This window comes from Typopeltis vanoorti, chromosome 11 (genome assembly GCF_054136105.1).
Source record: "Typopeltis vanoorti isolate ZY-2024b chromosome 11, IOZ_Tvanoo_1.0, whole genome shotgun sequence".
In the NCBI taxonomy this organism is placed as follows: domain Eukaryota; kingdom Metazoa; phylum Arthropoda; class Arachnida; order Uropygi; family Thelyphonidae; genus Typopeltis; species Typopeltis vanoorti.
Window position 1 is genome coordinate 97,401,541 of NC_143559.1, and position 19,644 is coordinate 97,421,184.

At 34.1% G+C, this 19,644-nt stretch overlaps 1 protein-coding gene across 1 annotated transcript in view; it reads left to right on the forward strand.

Annotated features, from left to right (window-relative positions):
* Positions 1 to 4,516: 4,516 nt before the first annotated feature.
* Positions 4,517 to 19,644, forward strand: part of a (arc) — a 123,690-nt gene continuing 108,562 nt past the window's right edge. Inside the window, exon 1 of the mRNA XM_090400530.1 lies at positions 4,517 to 4,900. Coding sequence (XP_090256656.1) covers positions 4,660 to 4,900 — 241 coding nt within the window. The 5' untranslated portion in view covers positions 4,517 to 4,659. The remainder of the gene's footprint in view (positions 4,901 to 19,644) is intronic.

Below are 19,644 nucleotides of genomic sequence, written 5' to 3' on the forward strand. Positions count from 1 at the left end.
CCAGCATATATAATAACGTGAGTAAAAGAATTGAAAGCTCACGTTCTGTAGCGACTTTGCACTTCTCACAATGAACATTAAAACTAATAACGAAGAAAACTTCGTTTAATTTAGGAAAAAACACAATGAAAAATTTAGGGAATCAAAATAATTTCCTAAATTTTTCCTTCCGTTTTGGAAGGCATGTCACAATCTTCAGTTACAGACTTTTAAAATCATGAAAGCGGACTCAACTCAACTAGCACAACAACAGGAGGACATATCCGTTTAGATATACTCTACATTAAAGCACTTAAATAACTTCATAGTAAATTAAAAGAGAGCGATTTTTTTTTTGTTCAAAATCATGACTAGTTTTCTATATGTCGCATACATAAAATATAATGTAATTAGTAGTTGCACAGAAAACTCTAATCATTATTGACTCAGGTAATAATAACTTGCAATTTTGGCATCAGACTTTAAATCATAATTTTTTTCGTGATAGCTTAAACCTTGAAGAAAAAAAATAATAAAAAAGCGGGCTTTATCTCATTTATTTATCTCTCGTTCTGCACTAGCAATTCTTTTATTTGAATAATTACATAATTCTATTGTTCCAAGGATCTTTTTGATAAATTTTTCTCTAAATTTGTTTCATGAAATGCTGTTGTTGTGCTAGCTGAGTTGAGTCATTTCCTCTTTCCTGATTTTTAAAAGTCTGTAAGCAATCTGTTCGGAGAGCGACTCAAGCGAGTAAGCAAGGTTACCATTCAGTTAGCGTGTACCAGTATTTCGGGATATACCTGAGCGAAGTCAAATAATATACACAAACATGGCTACAAAGGGCGTATGTTATGCTTTAAGTAGAGCACTAGCGCACACTCGACGATCCCTCAGTTCAAACAACCCTATTAAAACTTACTTTCATAGCTACCCTATTATGCACGATAAAGTAAAAAGAAAGTAAAATTTATAATTAGCATGAAAGATACATCACTTAAACGTGATAAAACCGTAGGTTTACTAAGTATTTTCCTTAGTACTTATTTATTTTTTAATTGTTCCTACGAATACTCAGATTTTTGAGATACCAGGTTGCATGCAAATTGCCTAGGATAAAAAAACAAAACATTTATTTTTAAAATAGGACATAAAAATAGTGCCCTGTATTGTTAATACAGTAAACTATTTTAAAATTAGCTTAGTTAGTCAGATCAGATACAAGAACTTCGAAAACATTACGCACTGTTCCCTTTTTTTTTTTCTTCTTATGTCTTCTCTCTCTCTCTCTCTCTCTCTCTCTCTCTCTCTCACACACACACGAGTGCTTAACCCATTACTGTTTCTTTTCTTTTCTTGTAAGGTTTCGTGTTTGAAATAACAGGAAGCTACTGCTTGCTGGCTTCTTGCTCGTGCTTTGTTACGTCATAGGTGTTGGCTGGGCAGGGTACAGACAGTCACGCTTACGTCTTCATGGCCTAATACTTTTTAAGTCATCGCCCCATAGAGCTTCTTTAAGTCTTCTACTTTTGCATTTTACCGCACCATTATTGGGCCAAAGTTGTAAATGAAGAACTCCTTCCCAATTCGCATGTGGTAGTTTAAATTACAAAATAAAAGATTTTTGCTGCATATGCCAAAACTGTCCATTTACGTGGATATAATATGCGCGATTTTTTTTAGGTAAAATGTTCAAAAACATAAACATGCGACAATATACACATATTGCACAGTATATAATTTTATAATTTTCTAGCTAATTGGTAACTAACTAATATTTTTATGTGATTTGCCCTCACGAAAGGTTGTAAGCCTACATTAGTACTATGAGTGGGCTAATTTTTTTTTTATTAATTTTACATTTTTAAAATATTTTTACTGATTTTTTACCTAGTCCGGAAACCCTGCTCTAGAGACGAAACATGAAACTGTTCCAAGCCACTTCAAGCCTCCATAAGTACAGCAGTAGATTCACACCGAGCGATGAAATTCATTTCTCCACTAAAGACAATCACAAACATCCATGTACACGGCGGGATTCGAACCCGCAGCGTTGGTTAAGAGCGGATATGCTAACTCTTGGCCAACCAGCCCGACAAACTTTATATTGCAATTATAATTAACTTTATATTTCAGCAGCAGTGAAATAAACGTATGCAAGGGCATGTGATATTTTTCCCCTTTTTATGCATTTTTTTAAATTTTTTGATTTTTTTAAAAAAATTAATAAACTCTTCCAGTCTATGAAGCAAGAACATACGTGAAGTATAACAAGTATAACAATATTCCTTGTAGCGTGGCATATTTAGAAAGTCCATATACATTTTAAGTACCATAAAATGCATTGCTAGTTTGTATTTATTTAAAACCGTTCTTAGAAACTCAACACTGATTTTCATAGTAACTTTTACACTCCATTTAAAAAATTAAAGTTTTCATTGCGATTCTAATGTAATTTTCTTGTAAAAAGTAGTAATTAGGATTTTTTGTTATTAAAAGTAGTAATTACTAGTTTTTGTGTTACCATCACTATCATAATACGCACTTAATTTCATATACGTAATAAATGAAACAGTTACAAAAGCAAATATGAAGTTTTTCTCACTTTTTTGCTCCACATCGGCAACTTAATATGCAGATAACGATTATATTTATTATTAATTATTACTGTGGAATATTTTCTTGAAATTAATGTTTGTACTTGCTTCAATTTACATAATATATGCGTGTAGACTTTGGATATGATGGAGAATAATCAATTGATGGCGAGTGTCCGTGTTTGCGTCGCCATGAACTGTCTTCGTAGGGTACCCGCTCCCCCATACCTTCTTTACAATGAGGGCGAGACGTAAGCTGAGTACTGCTGTTATCGCATCTCAACCCAGACGGGTCAAAGAAGAGATTGTACAGTCTCCGAGTTGTTTTTGTTACGGAGAACGAAAAGAAAAAAAAAAAAAAGGAACGTAAGTTTAAGTTCCGTCATTAACATAAACGTAAAATAACTTACATTTTGGCTAATAACTATAAACGAAATTATTATAGTCTATAAGCCTTTGGAAATTTCAACGCCTGGTGCGTGAAAATCAGTTACCGAAAAAAAAAAAAAAAACTGATATTAATTCATAACAAATGAACTTATTTTTTAGTTTATCATACGGTTTTTTTTATTAGTTCTTGGTAATAAAAAAAGAAGAAAATTCCGGATAAACTTTGAGCTAGGAAGCATACTAACGCAGATATACATAGCAGGGACCATAGTTTAAATTAACATGTCAGTAGCTATACAGTGGATAAATTGATATCCGTTATCGTATTAAACAGAGCGAAGGAAGGCCTACGAAACTTTTCCATATACAAAGCAAAAGGAAGTTTTTTTATTATTATTATTTATTAAATTAATAGAGTCTATCTTCTACACGAATATATAAATATCTGTAAGTTACACAACAAATCTGAAGCTATGAATAACATTTGGAAAAGTAAAGTGATCAGCCTGCAAAGAAAACTATGAGTACTGGAAACATGCATCTTTAGCGGTGTACTGTATGGAACTGAAATGGGTAATAAATAAGGAATCAAGAAAAAGAATTTTGGCATTTCAAAGAACTTGTTACAGGAAGATTCTAAGAATAGGATGGGTATACAGAAAATCACAAATGAAGAGCTCTATCGGAAGATACAACCAAGGGAGAATCTAATGCAGAAGATTATGCAACAGAAGATGCAATTATTTGGACACATCTGCAGAATGAGTGAGGACAGGAAGATAAAGACATTTATGTTTGGTATTATGGATGGTGTAAACAGAAGAGGTAGACCATACAGAGAATGGATAGACGACATAGAGGACTAGTGAAGAATGGGGTTACAGAAACTGCGACACTGTGCACTGGACAAAGAAATGTGGAAGAAGATAGTGAAGGAAGCATCGGACATCAACGGGCAGTGAGCCCGTGGTTCGTGATGATGATGATGAAGTTACACAAATTTCTGTAATCATGATGAATTTATGGTATAGGATTAAAACTAAACAGTTTGTTAATAGTTACAAATTGAATTTTCATAATTTATATTTATATCAGGATAACACACATCGATAAATAAAACCAACAAATGTATCTACTTATATATTAAAATATAAATTTAAAAATTCAATATCGGTTATTAAATATTATCAAAAATGTTAAATATATTATTAAATCTATTTATATCTAGAAATAGAAAATGTGAGGATTTCAATGTATTTCTATCAATGAGCGTTAATGGGAACTGTAAGAGAGTATCCATCGGATATGTGGGTTATGTAGACGTGATTACTTTAAATGCTAAGGCCTAACAATTCATGGTATTAATCTGATACCAATCATTAGTATTGTTTTTCCAAGTCATTGCTCTTCACGGAGTTGTTAGCTTAACCTTTACTTTTGTTTTGCTTTTCAGGTGATCCACGATAATCTTATTAGTCACCTAAAACGTTCTGATCCGGTGCACTTTCGGGGGCATCCCATCCAACCAGAGAGAGAGCCGTGAACAGCCGAAGATCTTTTGCAGATATCAGCAATACAGCTGACGGGAGAGTCCCAAAACTACAAATCCATTAGTCTGTGAAGTCCTCAGCCTGGAGGAAGGGCTGTTCAAAAGAACGCCACAGTCGCCTTGACAACCACTGCACGAGACATGCGTCTGTTCAAGAAGCGGTCACCCTCCCCACCCAGGCTAGTCCGATTAGCAGTGCTGCCTCCAGAGCGGGAGGAGGGGCCAGCAGGAGACACAAGCACTGTTGCCGCTTCAGGCACGAACGGCACGCTAGGCATGGACTTGCGACTTACCCTACCCAGCATTCCGAGTGAAAACTACTTCGAGGATTTCATGGCGTGCACAGCGTCCGACATGGGAACGCCGCGCAGAGCGCGAAAAGGTAAGATAATCTTTTCAGCTTTCTATTTACTGTACTAGGGATAAAGCTATCGTTTTTGATTCCAGGAAAAGTGTTCGCAAGCACCGAGTTTGCTGAATCATTAGGTTATTGGAGTACACGGTTACAAACACCCTTTAATAACACATGGAACGTATTCGTTGCTCCCTTCGTAAACCATCCGTGCAACATAGTTGTCAGCGTCTCTTGAAGGGTTGTTTAGCAACAGGGATGACGAAGCTATAGTTAGTGATAAGACCTCGTTTCTTTCTCTCCCACGGAAAATTGAGGCCAGCCGCACGTCATGATAAGAAATGTAAGAGATAAGAAATTTATTTGTAATCAGAAGATGGCTTAGTATAACCTTGTTAAACAAGCACCATTGTCTAGATATGCAGCATCGCTAAGAAACGTACCATTTTGCTCATGAGCTACTGTAATAAAATTTATATCCTGAACTTAACCAAACTTCATCGCAACGATATACAATATACAAAATAAATCATACCAAATAATTTAAAATAATATTTTCACGTAATACGAGGTTATGAAATCACACACCAAGATTATTTTAAATCACGATCTACTAAAACCATTATAGAATTTATTCGCGATTTTATTTCAAAGGCAAATTTAAAAAAAAAATACACTGTGAAGCCATCATCAACATACGCGATTATTATTCCAATAATTTGCCAATTAATTACCCCTGACAGCGATAAATGAAAATTAATTTAAAAGCTTACCGTTTAATCGTCATCATTTTGAGTTTAGACTTATCAAATGTTGAAAAACATTTTATAAAAAATGCGAATACTATTTTTTAATGAAGTAATTTACAGTCTTCTTTTTTACAACCACCGAGAATAGCGAACTTGCAGACGATAGCCTTGTTTCCACTGTGCATTGGCTGAAATTCCTTGCGCCACCTTTTGGAAAAATCATTTGAATGCTATATCGTCTGCTTGTGTCGAATAAAAAAAAAAAGCAGAAATATTTAATATTTTTTCCCTCTCATTCTCCAGTTATCAGGAAAATAATAATGAGCGGAAAAATTTAATTTGAAAACTGATTAATGAAACTAAGTAAAAACAGTCAATTAATTTTGAATATTAAGTTATCAATAATTGTACATTTATTTATTAAGAATTACTTCTCCAGTTACGTATTATATTTTATAAATTATTTACTTTGAAATGAATTATTATACCAAAATTAAATGCGACGTTAATATTGTAGTTATCGAAAAGCATTTTGTACTTGAGTTTGTTTACGTTCTTACAAAAATGTTTTCCTTCTTGCTTCTCTATTTGAATACTAATACAACACAGTTCTGCAAATATATATAGGAGAAGTTCTCTATTTGCTTTTTAGAATTATGCTTACAATGCTTGGAGGTTTGTTTTCCGATCGGTTTTATAAACTCCGCGAATTCTGTCACCCAGACCTGTATTTTTTTAATATATTTTTTTATATATTTAAAAAAAAAAATAAACTTTTCAATCCTCATTTAGGCTTTCAATAAGCAGACTATTGGTCTAATACTGCGAAAAACTCATTTTTTCGTTGTGATCTGTACCAATTGCAAAACTGCGACGCTATTCACTCTGTCATCCAGGCCGACAAAGGTATTCAGGCGGTGTCAGACTAGCGTGGCATACAAGATGTTTTCTAGACAGAAAAACCAGTGGAACATTATGATAAGTGCTTATTTTTTTGAAGCATCACTCGCTGAGTCTTTGACTCAAGGCGGTGTTTGTAAATAATAATAACAATAATCAGGGGTCAACAAATTATGTAAAATCCTATTTGCCGCGAAAAAAAAAACAAACAAAAAAACTAAGAACAGTAAAAAAGAAATTGATTTTTTGTAAAATCGAATTTGTTACAATTATTTTTGTTACCACTATGTCCCTTTATATTACACATATTCTGTGTTTTCTTAAGTTAAGATTTTGTTAGAAAGGTTTTATTATTATTAATATCATTATTATGAAATAAAAATATTCATTCTATTTTTTCGAGTGTGCAGCCACTCGCGAGGTGGCGAAATCTACTCATAATGCTTTCCACTAGGATTTTTAAAATTAAAAAAAAAAAAAAAAAAAAAACAGTCAATCAACGATTGTTCTTTTCTGAAGTCATTTGTTCTTAACAAAGTTTATCTTCTTCACACAGTTTGAATTTTCACATTAATATTCGTATGTACAGTTTATATTTCGAAGATTTACTGATCTATGTTTTTTACAGTTACACCTATGATCTTTTTTTATATCTGGGAATGATATTGGTCTTATTACAACTTTCCGTAAATTTATTGTCCTTACTGATATCAGCTTTAGTTTCATCTTGTCATAAGTTTAGGAAGGCAAATATTAACTTTTTTCTTTTACCTCCTTGCTCATGTTTCTTAATATTTTGTATGCATTTGTTTTTCGTACTGACTTTTCTTTGCTCTGAAATGATCCTATGTTTTTCTGTTCTTTTTTCCTGCATTTGCGACTGCTTTTTTTATGTTTATAGGGCTAAATGGCCTCGCCTACTCCCCGTATACGGGAATAAAAAGGCGTTAGCTGATTTTTTTTTTATGTTTATAATTAATTTGTGCTTCTAGTGAGTTTGTATTTAGCCTTTATTTGTATGCGTTTTTCTTGTCACTGATTATTGCTTTAGTTTGCTTTCCAATTTATTTTTTTTTCCACTTTCCTCTTCCACTCATTTTTTTTTATTTTAAGACATTCTGTGACTGCACTTAATATGTTTTTTAAAATATTCCATTCTTTTTTATATCATCATTTTTTAAACAGTGGTAATTAATATTTTTTTTTTTTGTCAACCAAAAGTTAAACTAAATGATTCCTGCAGATTTTTCTTTCCTTTGATTTGTTAGTTTTAAACTATCTTTAGGATATTCTTAATTTTTTGTTGTCGTAATTAATATCTGCTTCTAGTGATTTTGCCTTTATTCGTTGTTCACATACTTCTAACTTGTCATTAATTATTGTTTCAGTATTCTCATTTCTGTTTCTTATTTTAATTTTCCTCTTTCGTTTACTTTTTGTTCTAATTTACATTCTGTTGCGCTTTTTTTTTTTAATTTTCCTTCTATTTCTATATCATCACTTTCTTACTTTCTTTTTATTTGTTCCAGTTTTACATTTATTCTTTGCAAATAGAGTCAATACTTCTGTCAATCTAAAAGTTAAACTAAAAAAATTCCCTGGGACTTTTCTTTACTCTGATTTGGTTAATTTTAACCATCTTGGGGATATTCTCAATTTTCTTGTACTCTGATTCTATTCCTGTTTCTCCGAATACACTATCTAGTATCATGTAGACTGTATTTATGTTATAAATATTATATATTTCATTATACTTTTAACGTTTCTTGTTTCTTAAGTGAATTTAAGGTATTCTTTATGCATGAAAAAGTGTTAGTAATTCTTGATCGTTATACGCCGAGAAATCTGTAAGTCTCAGAACAATATTTGGATACAACACAATCCAATAATAACAATAACTCCAAGAAATAAGCGCTTAGGATCAAAATTTAAACAAGGAAAAGTTACTGTCAATTAAATCAATTTAACCTGGTAAAGAAAGTGCTATAATTTTTATTAATTTAGTTTTAATAAGAACGATTATTCTTTAATATTTGATTACTTAACTCTTGATATGAAGTTGGGTTTGTTTACCACGTTCCTGTATGTCCCTCATTCAATGAAAAAGAATTCTCAATACACATTCAAACATTAACAGATCTTAAAAACTCTCAAAAGAAAAATTTATGTCTCTAGCCAGAAGGGACAAGCGACCATCACCCCATGAAAAGAAAGTTTATTACAGTTAGTACTCCTATATGGAGCGCACGTGCTGTTTTCAACTGTCACAACGTTTTTCTGTTAGGGTTTAGTATGGGGAATTTTATGGAGGAAAATGTGAAACGAGGCATTTGTGCAGCCTGCAGACCAAGTGATAAATGAGACAGTTACCTGGTACGAAATGTCGCAAAATAGTTGGAATTTTGCCATAAAATCGTCAGGAAATGAGGTGTTTTTGTGTACTAAGTTTTTTAATTATCTTACTAGAAAAGCAAACATTCTCTTAAAGAACATTATTGCAGATCGTCCCTGGGCATTGAAATAAGTGATAGAATGTGTGATAAATGCACGCAGATGTTAGTAGGTATGCTAAATTCCAAACTGTATCTACATTCTCCACAGAAGTTGGATGTAATTGATTTACAACTTTAACAAGACCACTAAAATTTCTTCTTAAAAAATAGTGTGCTTTTTTTCATTGCATTTTAGCTGTGTTGATATTTCAGAAGGAGAAAATACAATATATAACATTCAGGAATTTTATACGAAATACTTTATACCAGTGGCGGCTCGTGGCTTGAAATCGTGGGGGTGCTGCAACTTTCGAAAGGTACACACACACACACACACACACACTGTAAGTACAGTGTATACGTGTTTGGATAAAATATGGTAAAATTATGGTAAAAATTAAAAAAAATTAAACATGAAAAAATATTATTCATTAGCGATAAAATTATACAGTTTGGTATAATTCAAAATTACTTAAAAATAAAATCCATTCTTCTTGTTTTGTTTCCAGCGAAAAGGTCAATAACTTTTTCCTTCATGTTTGTGTGACTGTTGAAGAATTTTTTTTTCTTGGTTGAAATAATCGCAAATGCATTTAACCTATTCTGGTTCATACTGCTCCTCAGAAATGTTTTTATTCTCTTTAAAAACAGCGTTCAGGCTCTGATGTAGTCATAAGAATTGTCAAGAGAATTTTTATCAATACAGTAATTTCACTAAGAACACAATCTAAATTATTTTCTGTTATAAATTTTAACAAGTCAATTAATTTACAATAATCATGCATGTCGGGTCTACTGTAGAATACTTGAAGTTCATTTCAAGTTTTTCTAGGGATATGCTTCAGTGGTCAATTTTATTTCTTCTGTAAGCAATTTATTCTTAAAATTAGCTAATTTATCCTTGTTAAATAAGTAAATAAAAAATAAATAAAATAAGTAAGACGAAGTAAACACGATAAGCACTACGAACACTCTACTACTGGCGCAAACTGCATATAAACAACAGTGGAACTGCGCGATGGACAGTGCCGCACTGCGCTAATAGCTTGCATCTCGCTATGACGTGCATATGTTTGCGCGCGTAGCAATATGACACTGTGGTAAACATAGTGCTGCTACAAGATGGATTTTTATTATTTTTTATATAAAATTAGAGAATTGTATAGAATTGTTGATGATTAAATGAAACATTACAAGCAAATATAAATAAATTAATAAATATATTTATATAGCGAGAAAAATTGGGGGTGCTGCAGTTCTGCAGTGCCTGTGCACGAGCCGCCCCTGTTTCTAACTACAACAAGATGGAGGGGAAGCACAGAGCTGTTTTCTCTCATCCGCATTTGTCAACACAGAAATGTGACTTTCATCTTTTAAAACTTCAAACTTTTATTTTTTGTAATTAACAGCTGAGTAAATAATAATGTGATTTTGATATGGACCTTCGAAATAAAAGAAATAATAATAACAATATCGATTGTACTCACGGATTGTTCAGGACCAGTAGCGCATTCATCATAGGTTGGCCAATGACTAAATGAAAGAAGTTATTGTAATTTTTTAAAGTTAATTGCACCGTTACACTCCTAGAATCGGCTTTGCATCTCGAAGAGTCCTAGGAGGCTACTAACTCCAGAACAAAACTAGACAAAAGTATCTTTAATTAGTCTACTTAACTCTGTACCACCAGTGTGAGTTCTTTTGCCAGTTTCTTTGATGTTCTGGAATAACAAGTCCTTCCGTATGAGACTAGCTAGCTTACTTAGTTTAAAAAGACACCTCAATTCAAAAAAGTTGAAAAAAAAAACTTATTATAAAGAGATCTGGCTCCACTACGAGGTTCTAATCATGCTTTCCAACCAAAGAACCATGCAACATCGTCCTTTCGACTATTCCATGATGCTACAGATTGCAGCCTCTGAAAAAATGCTCAAAGAAACTTGTTCTAAGATGGCTGTAGCGATGATGTTGATTGTTGCTTGAACTTTCATAGATTTTAAAGTGTATATTAGGACTTTCAAAATGACGCATCATAAATCTTGACGTTCATTGTCATAATCTTCTTTGGTGGCTTTTCTAATTTCTTTGCGAATTTTTTTTTTTTTTTTTTTTTTTTTGCATTCGAATCTTTACTCCTGCATCAAACGTTTATTTTAATATTGTGGTTGACTGGTGAGATGGTAGATCGCAAAAATCGAAACACATACTTTCACATCATCTTTTTACATGTACAGTTAAGCTAGTCAGCATCTTAAACAACAATTTCAGTATTATTTTTACATGGAATTAACCGCCTTCATTTCTTCTGCCCATAAGTCGCGAAATCAATTTTTATGTCCATAGACGGTGGACATAATGTTCGACAACCTTAAACTACCGAAATTAGGTTTACAGAGCCATTTAACTTGATTGAAACTAATCAAGTTTGTTGATTAGTTTCAGACCAATTCGTCCTTTTCTTTTGGTAAGATGGGAAAATTGGACTAAAAAAGATTGGGAACGAGGTTTTAGGTTTCTTTTTCTCATTTAAAGATTTTTTTTTTTTAAATTCTCTTTCTGATTTAAGCAAACTGTTGGATGTCGCCCCTTTCTCCTACGTGATGGGAAATTGGAAATTATGCATCCACGTTTCTCTGCCAATAAAGTTTTCCTTCATTTTTGTGTGTGTCTATCCGTTTTGCCTCTTCAAGAACAAAATAGGCTAGTGTCAGTACAGCAAACATAGGCAAATGCTAGCCACCACTAAAAACGCTTTGTGTTTGAATCCAGCTTACATTACAAATATGCAAGGTCCATTTGAAAGAATGAATATGCAATATTAGCGTATTACACTCATGCCAAAAGTCTAGTATTTTGATAATTCACACATAAAATATAAATAAATAAATAAAACACTTGTTTCATTTAATTTATTTTTATTTTTGTAAATACTGTTTCCTTGTTCGACTTATGCATATTTAATTTTGACCAGCTCAGTAATTGTTAAATAATTAATCTGTTTAATTCAACCAATGCAATATATGGTATAGATAACTGATTTAAAATTTCCAGTTCTGAAACTGTTAACTCCGCTTTAAACATTCCACCACATTTTCTGGACAGCCTCAAGTCATCTTCCCATTTTCACACACCAACATAATATGAAAGTAAACTCTCAAGAATTCCTTTGGCGATGGATTTTGCACTTTAAAAAGCCGTGAATTTCTAATTACCTAAACAAGCTATCACTTGAACAAAGAAAAGAAGGAGGGTGAAGAAATAACATTCACTGAAATCCAGTTCTATGATTTCAATCCGTGCTCCGTCTTCGTAATGTAGTTCGTAGGTCACTGAAACAAAGCACCGTGTCATGAGAACAGAGAAAGGTTAGTTCCGCTCCCCAGGGTCGTCTAATTCCCACTTGCTATTAATCGGAATAATTCCTAGCATCCTTGACGCTATCATTCTCTACAGGTTTGCCCATGTCGTATTATTAGCGTACTATTTGGTCCCTTCCCCTTGAGCCGGGACAAAAAAACTTTTCAGTAAGATCAACTAGGCCATTCTATACACACGCACACACACACACCGTATAACCCTGTATTTTACATCTCGGCTGATGACGCTGTAAGGGAATTCTGGAAAAAAGGACACTTGAAGGCTCGCGTAGCTACTCGAGAAGAAGTTGTCCAAAGCAAACCACATGGATAGCTAATCATCAAGTAAGCGAAGACTCCAAGGTTACATTCACACCTGGTAGCGATGCTAACATGAAGGCACTAGGAAAGTTGGTACATCATTGGATTCGTAACAAGCGATTATGAGTTGGATGCCTTTAAACTACGAAAAAAATTTTTAATTTTTTAAAACAGAAATATCACTGATACTTATCTGTGCCAGCAGTAATTTTTTTTTTTTTCGAATAAGACCATTCGTGTTCGAATGGTCTTGTTGACATTAATCTCGTGGAGTTTGATTTTTTTTTTTTTTTTTTTTTTTTTTTTTTTTTTTTGTAAATCGTTCACCTTAGGGCACGTGACTATTATTCTATGATGTTTTCAGTAAATCAGGTTTAGGTCAGTGTATCTTTTACGATAGCAGAACACACCTTTAGGCGAACTGTGGAGCACAAAAACTAATAAAAAAAAAGTAACCCGTTTTGGTCAACAGGTTGATTGTTGCTTCCATAGCCTATGGACAGGAAGTTCGTTTTAAAACGAGCCAACTACACTCATCTTAGGAGTGTCTTGAAGAAGACTAGCCAATGTAATCTGCTAATGTCCGAATAGGTACATATGACACGTGTGCTATCAGGTTGCAAGATCTCATCCGATTGAGGTAAGACATCAAATTCAAATTAAGTTGATTAGAATTGTAATCAATGCACGTTTTTTTATTGTAATGCAATTTTCAATCAGTTCAAAACGGAACTTGTATGTGTATATCAATACTTCTTAACACCGCACACGGCCAAGGGCTTGTTTCTAATAAGTGGTGCATTGATAGAAGGGGGGCCCCCAACTGTGCCTCCTTGCTTGCAAAATTTATTAGACTTTGTACCTTTAGCTAGCATGGAGATGGATCGCATAGATTAACCAACGTACTCGAACCTATCTCTGTATAAACTAAGTACGGCTAGAGTAAACCCCACTAATAAGGTGAACATTTTTGAGGGTGGATATGCGTGGATTGTTTGCAGTGTCAAGCTCACTAGGCGCGTGCGATGGAAGTACTTGGCTCCGCCTCATGTCTCGTTAACTTGCTCGTGCAGCTATGTGAGGCCAGTCACCAGCTGAGATGAAGCTGCTGATAAAGCGCACTGGGGTCACCAGTGTGACCTTTAAATCTATCAAAATATTGACACATTTTATTTCAAAGATGAGGCTTTTTTTTTCTTTTTTTTTTCAGATGAGAGAGGAGCGGGGATTAAATGAATATAAGGAAATAGTACTTTAGTTAAAGCTTTCTCTTTAATCATAATCCAGAAAAGTGTACGGGGATGAATGTGAACCCCAATTTAGAGTGAACTGTTTTGTTTCTTGCTAAACATTAACATCCAAAAGCATTTATGTTTTGTTTATTTATTTTTTTATGATAGTTTCATATAAATTTGTAAACCCGGGATGTATCCAGTACTGGGGATGGACTAAGGGTTAAATAATCGGAGATTTCAGCTGTAGAGACCAAACATGGCAGTTCTTTGGCAAGCCATTTCAGGTCCCTAAAAATCATCTAACACTTAGACATTCCAAAAAAAAAAAAAAAAAAAAAAAGATCATTTATATCTTAGCGAGATTCAAACTTGCTACCTAGATGCTGTTTTACTCGTTCAGTCAAGTGGTGATTATTTTTTATGCGACTCCTATCTATCTATTTGGAAGGTTTATAACCTTGTACTAAACCTTTTGTGTTTTGGGCAAGATTTAGCTGCACATCATGGTATTACTTAAAAGGCTATAAGTCTTAGAAATGTTTCTATCCTCAATAGGAGCTCATCAGTAACGCGTGTGTGTGTGTGTGTGTGTGTGTGTGTGTGTGTGTGTGTGTGTGTGTGTGTGTGTGTGTGTGTGTGTGTGTGTGTGTGTGTGTGTGTGTGTGTGTGTGTGTGTGTGTGTGTGTGTGTGTGTGTGTGTGTGTGTGTGTGTGTGTGTGTGTGTGTGTGTGTGTGTGCTAAACTCAGTTAGGGCCAGTCGAGCAGTACAGGCCCTCTTTTAATACAAAATAAATTATTATTATTATTATTATAACGGTGTCTTCATGGAGGCAAAAGACTCATCGCAGAGACCCCACATTGACACACTAATCATTATTTACACAATACCTATCGTACTTCTCCTTAAATTCATTCATAGACGAAGCATTCACAACCACCTCTGGCAACGCATTCCACCCCTTCACAACCCTCCAAGTAAAAAATCTAGTCCTAACACCCTTGTTAACCAACTTTTACATAATCTCCAGGGATGGCCCCTCGTTCTCTCCCTTCCTGTACTAATCCCATAAAACCCCTTTAATAATTTATATGCCTCGATCAACTCCTCTCCTACGTCTATCAGTTAGTTTTTGGAGTCCACAGATCTTCAATCTATCATCGTAGGGAACATCCCACAGACCTGCAACAATCTTCGTAACTCGCCTTTGAATCCTCTCCACCATTTCTTTGTCACCAAAAAATCCAGGTGACCAGATCTGTGCACAATAGTCCAAATGCGGTCTTATTAATGCCTTATAAAGTAGAACAATAACTTCCTTATCCCTGCTTGTTAGTGTGTTCTTCAACAACCATATAATTTGATGTGATGTTTTGGCGAACTTTGCAATATGCCCTTTAAACTTAAGTTCTCTGTCCACAATAACTCCCAAGTCCCTTGCCTCGTCAACTTCTTGCAGTTCAGTTCCGTTAATACAGTAAACAGCATGTGATCTCATCCTCCCGAAGTGCATCACCTTACACTTAGCCACATTAAACTGACAGCCATTTACTTTAGCCCGTATCGTCAGCCTATTTAAGTCATCCTGCAAGATATCTACATCATCTGAATTGACTATCGCTCTTCCTAATTTTGCATCATCAGCAAAAAAGTGGATATTTTCTTTCAAAGTATTCCCAATATCATTGATGTACAAATTAAATAATAGAGGACCAAGCACTGAGCCTTGAGGTACACCACTAGTCACTTGCCTTCTCCTGGACTCGGCGCCTCCGTAAACCACTATTTGGTATCTATCCACCAGCCGTCCTCTAATCCAAATCACCAGCTTCAGATCCATACCCATTTGCTCTAATTTATGCAACACAGTTCCGTGTGGAATCTTGTCAAATGCCTTTGCAAAGTCCAGCAATATCACTGAGTAAGGATTTCCTTTATCCAACTCTGCTGTTACTTTATTATAGAAAGTAAGCGAGTTACTGAGGCAAGACCTACCTTTCACAAAACCATGTTGCCCCTTATAAAGTATCATATTGCTGTCCACCCAGTCCTGAATTCTAATTTTTACCAATTTCTCCAAAACCTTAACCACCATCCCAGATATATTGATTAGTCTATAATTTGAAACCTCAGTCTTGGAGCCTCCCTTGTACACTGGAATTATTTTCCCCTCTTTCCACTCTATTGGTACTTTACCAGAACTGAAGCTTAAATTAAACAGCCTGGTTAGAGGAGGTGCTAATTCTCTTGCACATTCTCGTAACAGATGGGCCGATATACCATCTAACCCAATGGCAGTGTTAGCATTAATGTTCTGTAATATATTATGCACCTCTATTTCATCTATCTCTAGACTCTCATCAGTCAATGACACATTTGACACTGCACTATCACAACCAAGATGGTACACTTTTGCAAAATGATCACTAAGCAACTCAACTATTTGATTTGCTTCTGTAATTTCCCTACCATCAACATTTTTTTAAAGTAATCTTTCCATGGTTATTCTTCCTTTTACTTGCCACATAACGAAAGAACTCCTTAGGGTTTCTTTTGGATTCATCAGCTAGCTTTCTCCGATAATTAGTTTTGGCTTTCCTTACAATACAAGTTACTCTCTTTGTCTGTACCTTGTACTGCTCATGGGAACGCTCATCACTTTTTTCTTTATACTCTTCCTCCACAACCTTGCTTTATCTGCAACTCCTGCTTAATAATATTATTCATCCATCTTACTCCTACTTGATTTCTCCTTCTGACTCTGGAAATACAGTCTGATACAGCTTTCTTTAAATACTCCTTGACAATCTCCCACGCACCATCAACATCTCTCCCCTTCAAATTCTCATGCCATAGCACTGCCGAAAGCTGACTTCTGAGCTTGTCATGTTATAGTATCGAATTAAAAGAGTGAATTTTATTAAAAAATAATTTACTCTATTAATTATTTTAACGTGATAAGAAAAACTGCTAATAATTATTTTAAAATTATTTATTTCATTAATAAATAATTATTGCTATAATTATGAAAAATAAATAAAACAATTATATAAAAAAATTTATATATATATATTTTTTCTTTTTTTCTTTATACTAATGTTTCGTTTAACATGAAATTATTTTGTAGCAACGTCTTTGCTCTTGGTTAGAGATTAAATTATGTTTAATAAGAAATTATATTCTTGGTTTTATTCTTTACGTATGCGAGTAAACAAAAGGCTATACTTCACAAAGTAACCTGGCTAGGTTAGTTGTGTAAACAGGCGGATGGGATGTTTAAAGGCAACTAGCGCTTGAGTAAAGGACAAAAATAAAAATATAATTTATTGTTAAGTATAATGAAATTATTTTAAGTTAACCCTCATTAATAGATGGTTACGATTTAGGCCTCCAATGAAGAAATTCCAGATGGTGTATTTAGTGTATATATATGCTGCTATTTAATAATAATAACAACATAAACAACAGCTTATTTATAAATTATGCAATTATGTTTTTCAAGTTATCACCGAAACTTATTACTGCTATAAAATAAGGGAGATAACCTTCGCTACGATGTGGTTATGTGGGATTTGTTGAGCCTTCAATACACTTCTAATCCCTCGCGCTACCTAGAGAGTAAGTCTTTGATTTTAGCGTCGAAAGATGCATTTTAAATATACTTTTGCGCAAATCTATTTTGTCCATTTTGTTTAAAATGATTCATTTCCTACCATAGTGTTTTATGAATTACTTCGTTCACTTCTTCAATATGGACGTCAAATAATACAAACCCGCATGACAGAATTGGACCATGACATTTAACTAGTCTACTTCCTTAATATAAAGCACTTTGTTAATCATAAAAGCATATATGTAAAGTTTCCAACCTCCTTACCGACTAAGAACTTTGACCTTCTTCCCATTGTGTTGTCTTCCGTCATTTCTTTTCAGTGTTCTAGCTACAATCTGCAGAAAGGTTCCGGAAATGTGTTGTTCAAATCAATAAATGTTGTTCTTAATAACGTTTGAAAGCAGTAATGGTAATCTGCATCTAAATATCTTCGGTAAAATTTGAGTATCCTTTCTACACACACACACACACACACACACATACACACATGCTGGAAACGTTTGAATATTTATATATTTTCTCACGCATAAACAGACACAAAATACAAGTGCACATAGTTATCTATCCAACAATGCTTGCTTAAGTTGGCTTTGGTATGAAAGATGTGGACGTATTCAATCTAGAGGAAGATGCCTAGGAAAGATTGGATTGTAGTAGAAACATCGCCTAGCTCGTCTCTTTTGTGGCAGGGGACTACAGCTCGATCTTCTAAGCCATTAAATTTCTCTTCGGTGGTTTATCTTTATAAAGGCACACAAACTAACCGTGAAGTCAAGCAATTTCTACAACACATAGTATGGGAAAGCGAAATCTAAAGAGAAACGATTCTGTTTTGGTGATTTTCCATTTTCAAGGGAATTGCATGTACTTTGCGACCACAGATACGAGACTCCTCGACACTTTCTGCGCATGGCAGAAGAAGGCGAATCCATTCCGATAATAGGGTAATCAGTACGTTTCGTGGGATGAGTGTTTATTATTATACATCGGAAAATTAGTTTTTCTTTTATGAAAAATCTAGTTTTTAAAGTGGTAAATTGCTTGTACAACAATTGGAAAATTTACGTATGAAACACGTGGTTTCGCGTGTTGGTAACGAATTCGTACATCACCTTATTCCTTTCTCCCCTTCAACATGAATTGACTCTTCTTGGCACATTGCCAACCGAGGGTCTCGCACCTGTGATCGGACAGTAATTGCGGCCTTTTTTTTTTTGACAGCCAAGAAGATAATTTTAGAAAATTTTACTGCTGGTTATAAAGTATATTATATTGAAATTGTATTATTGTTTTAATCCAAATTTGGATTAAATATAAGTAGGTGGCGTTGTTCTGTCACTAACGATGGTTAGCTTCAGTCATTCCATGTATTTTTTACTTTCCTTTTTTTATGTAAATAAAGGTTTATGTATAAAGAGTTTGGTAATTCGAAAAATCTACTGTTTTCAATATACAGTATAAGTAGAACAATACAGCATGGTATTTCGCAGTTGATTTTTAGAGGACTTTTTTTTCCCTTTTATGTATACTATGCTAGCACAAAATCCTATTTAAGCCCGGTATTTATTTTAACAGAACAACGTGCTAAATAAACGTGACGATCCTCACGTTTTGAAAGGGTACAGCCTTAAACACTGACATTTGCTAATCATATCACACAAATAACGTAATATATTAATTAACTTGCTTAATTAGCAAACTTCCAGTATTATTCTGATTATTCTGTAAAAGTACAGCCTATGTTGCCATGGAAACATGACGTCACATCGCGTCTTAGTGTAAAAAAATAAGATAAACGCAACTTGTATACAGAGAAAAAACTAATCTGGATTCTTAATCAGAACGTCATAGATGAGTCAAACAGGAAATTGCCTCAGGGCATCGTACTGTTTGTATTTGACATGTATGCCAGAAACATCTGCTGTAATGATTGAATAGTTATTACACCATCCCCTGAAAGTTCGCCAATATGTTCTTGAGCTATTTTGAAATAGTTTGGGAAGTGGAGGGGAGGTTCTAAAATTAGCGATTACTAGTGGATATACAACATAACATGATTTATTGGGTTCGATCTGGGTCGCTTCTATGCTTTGAGGAAAACCTTTATCAG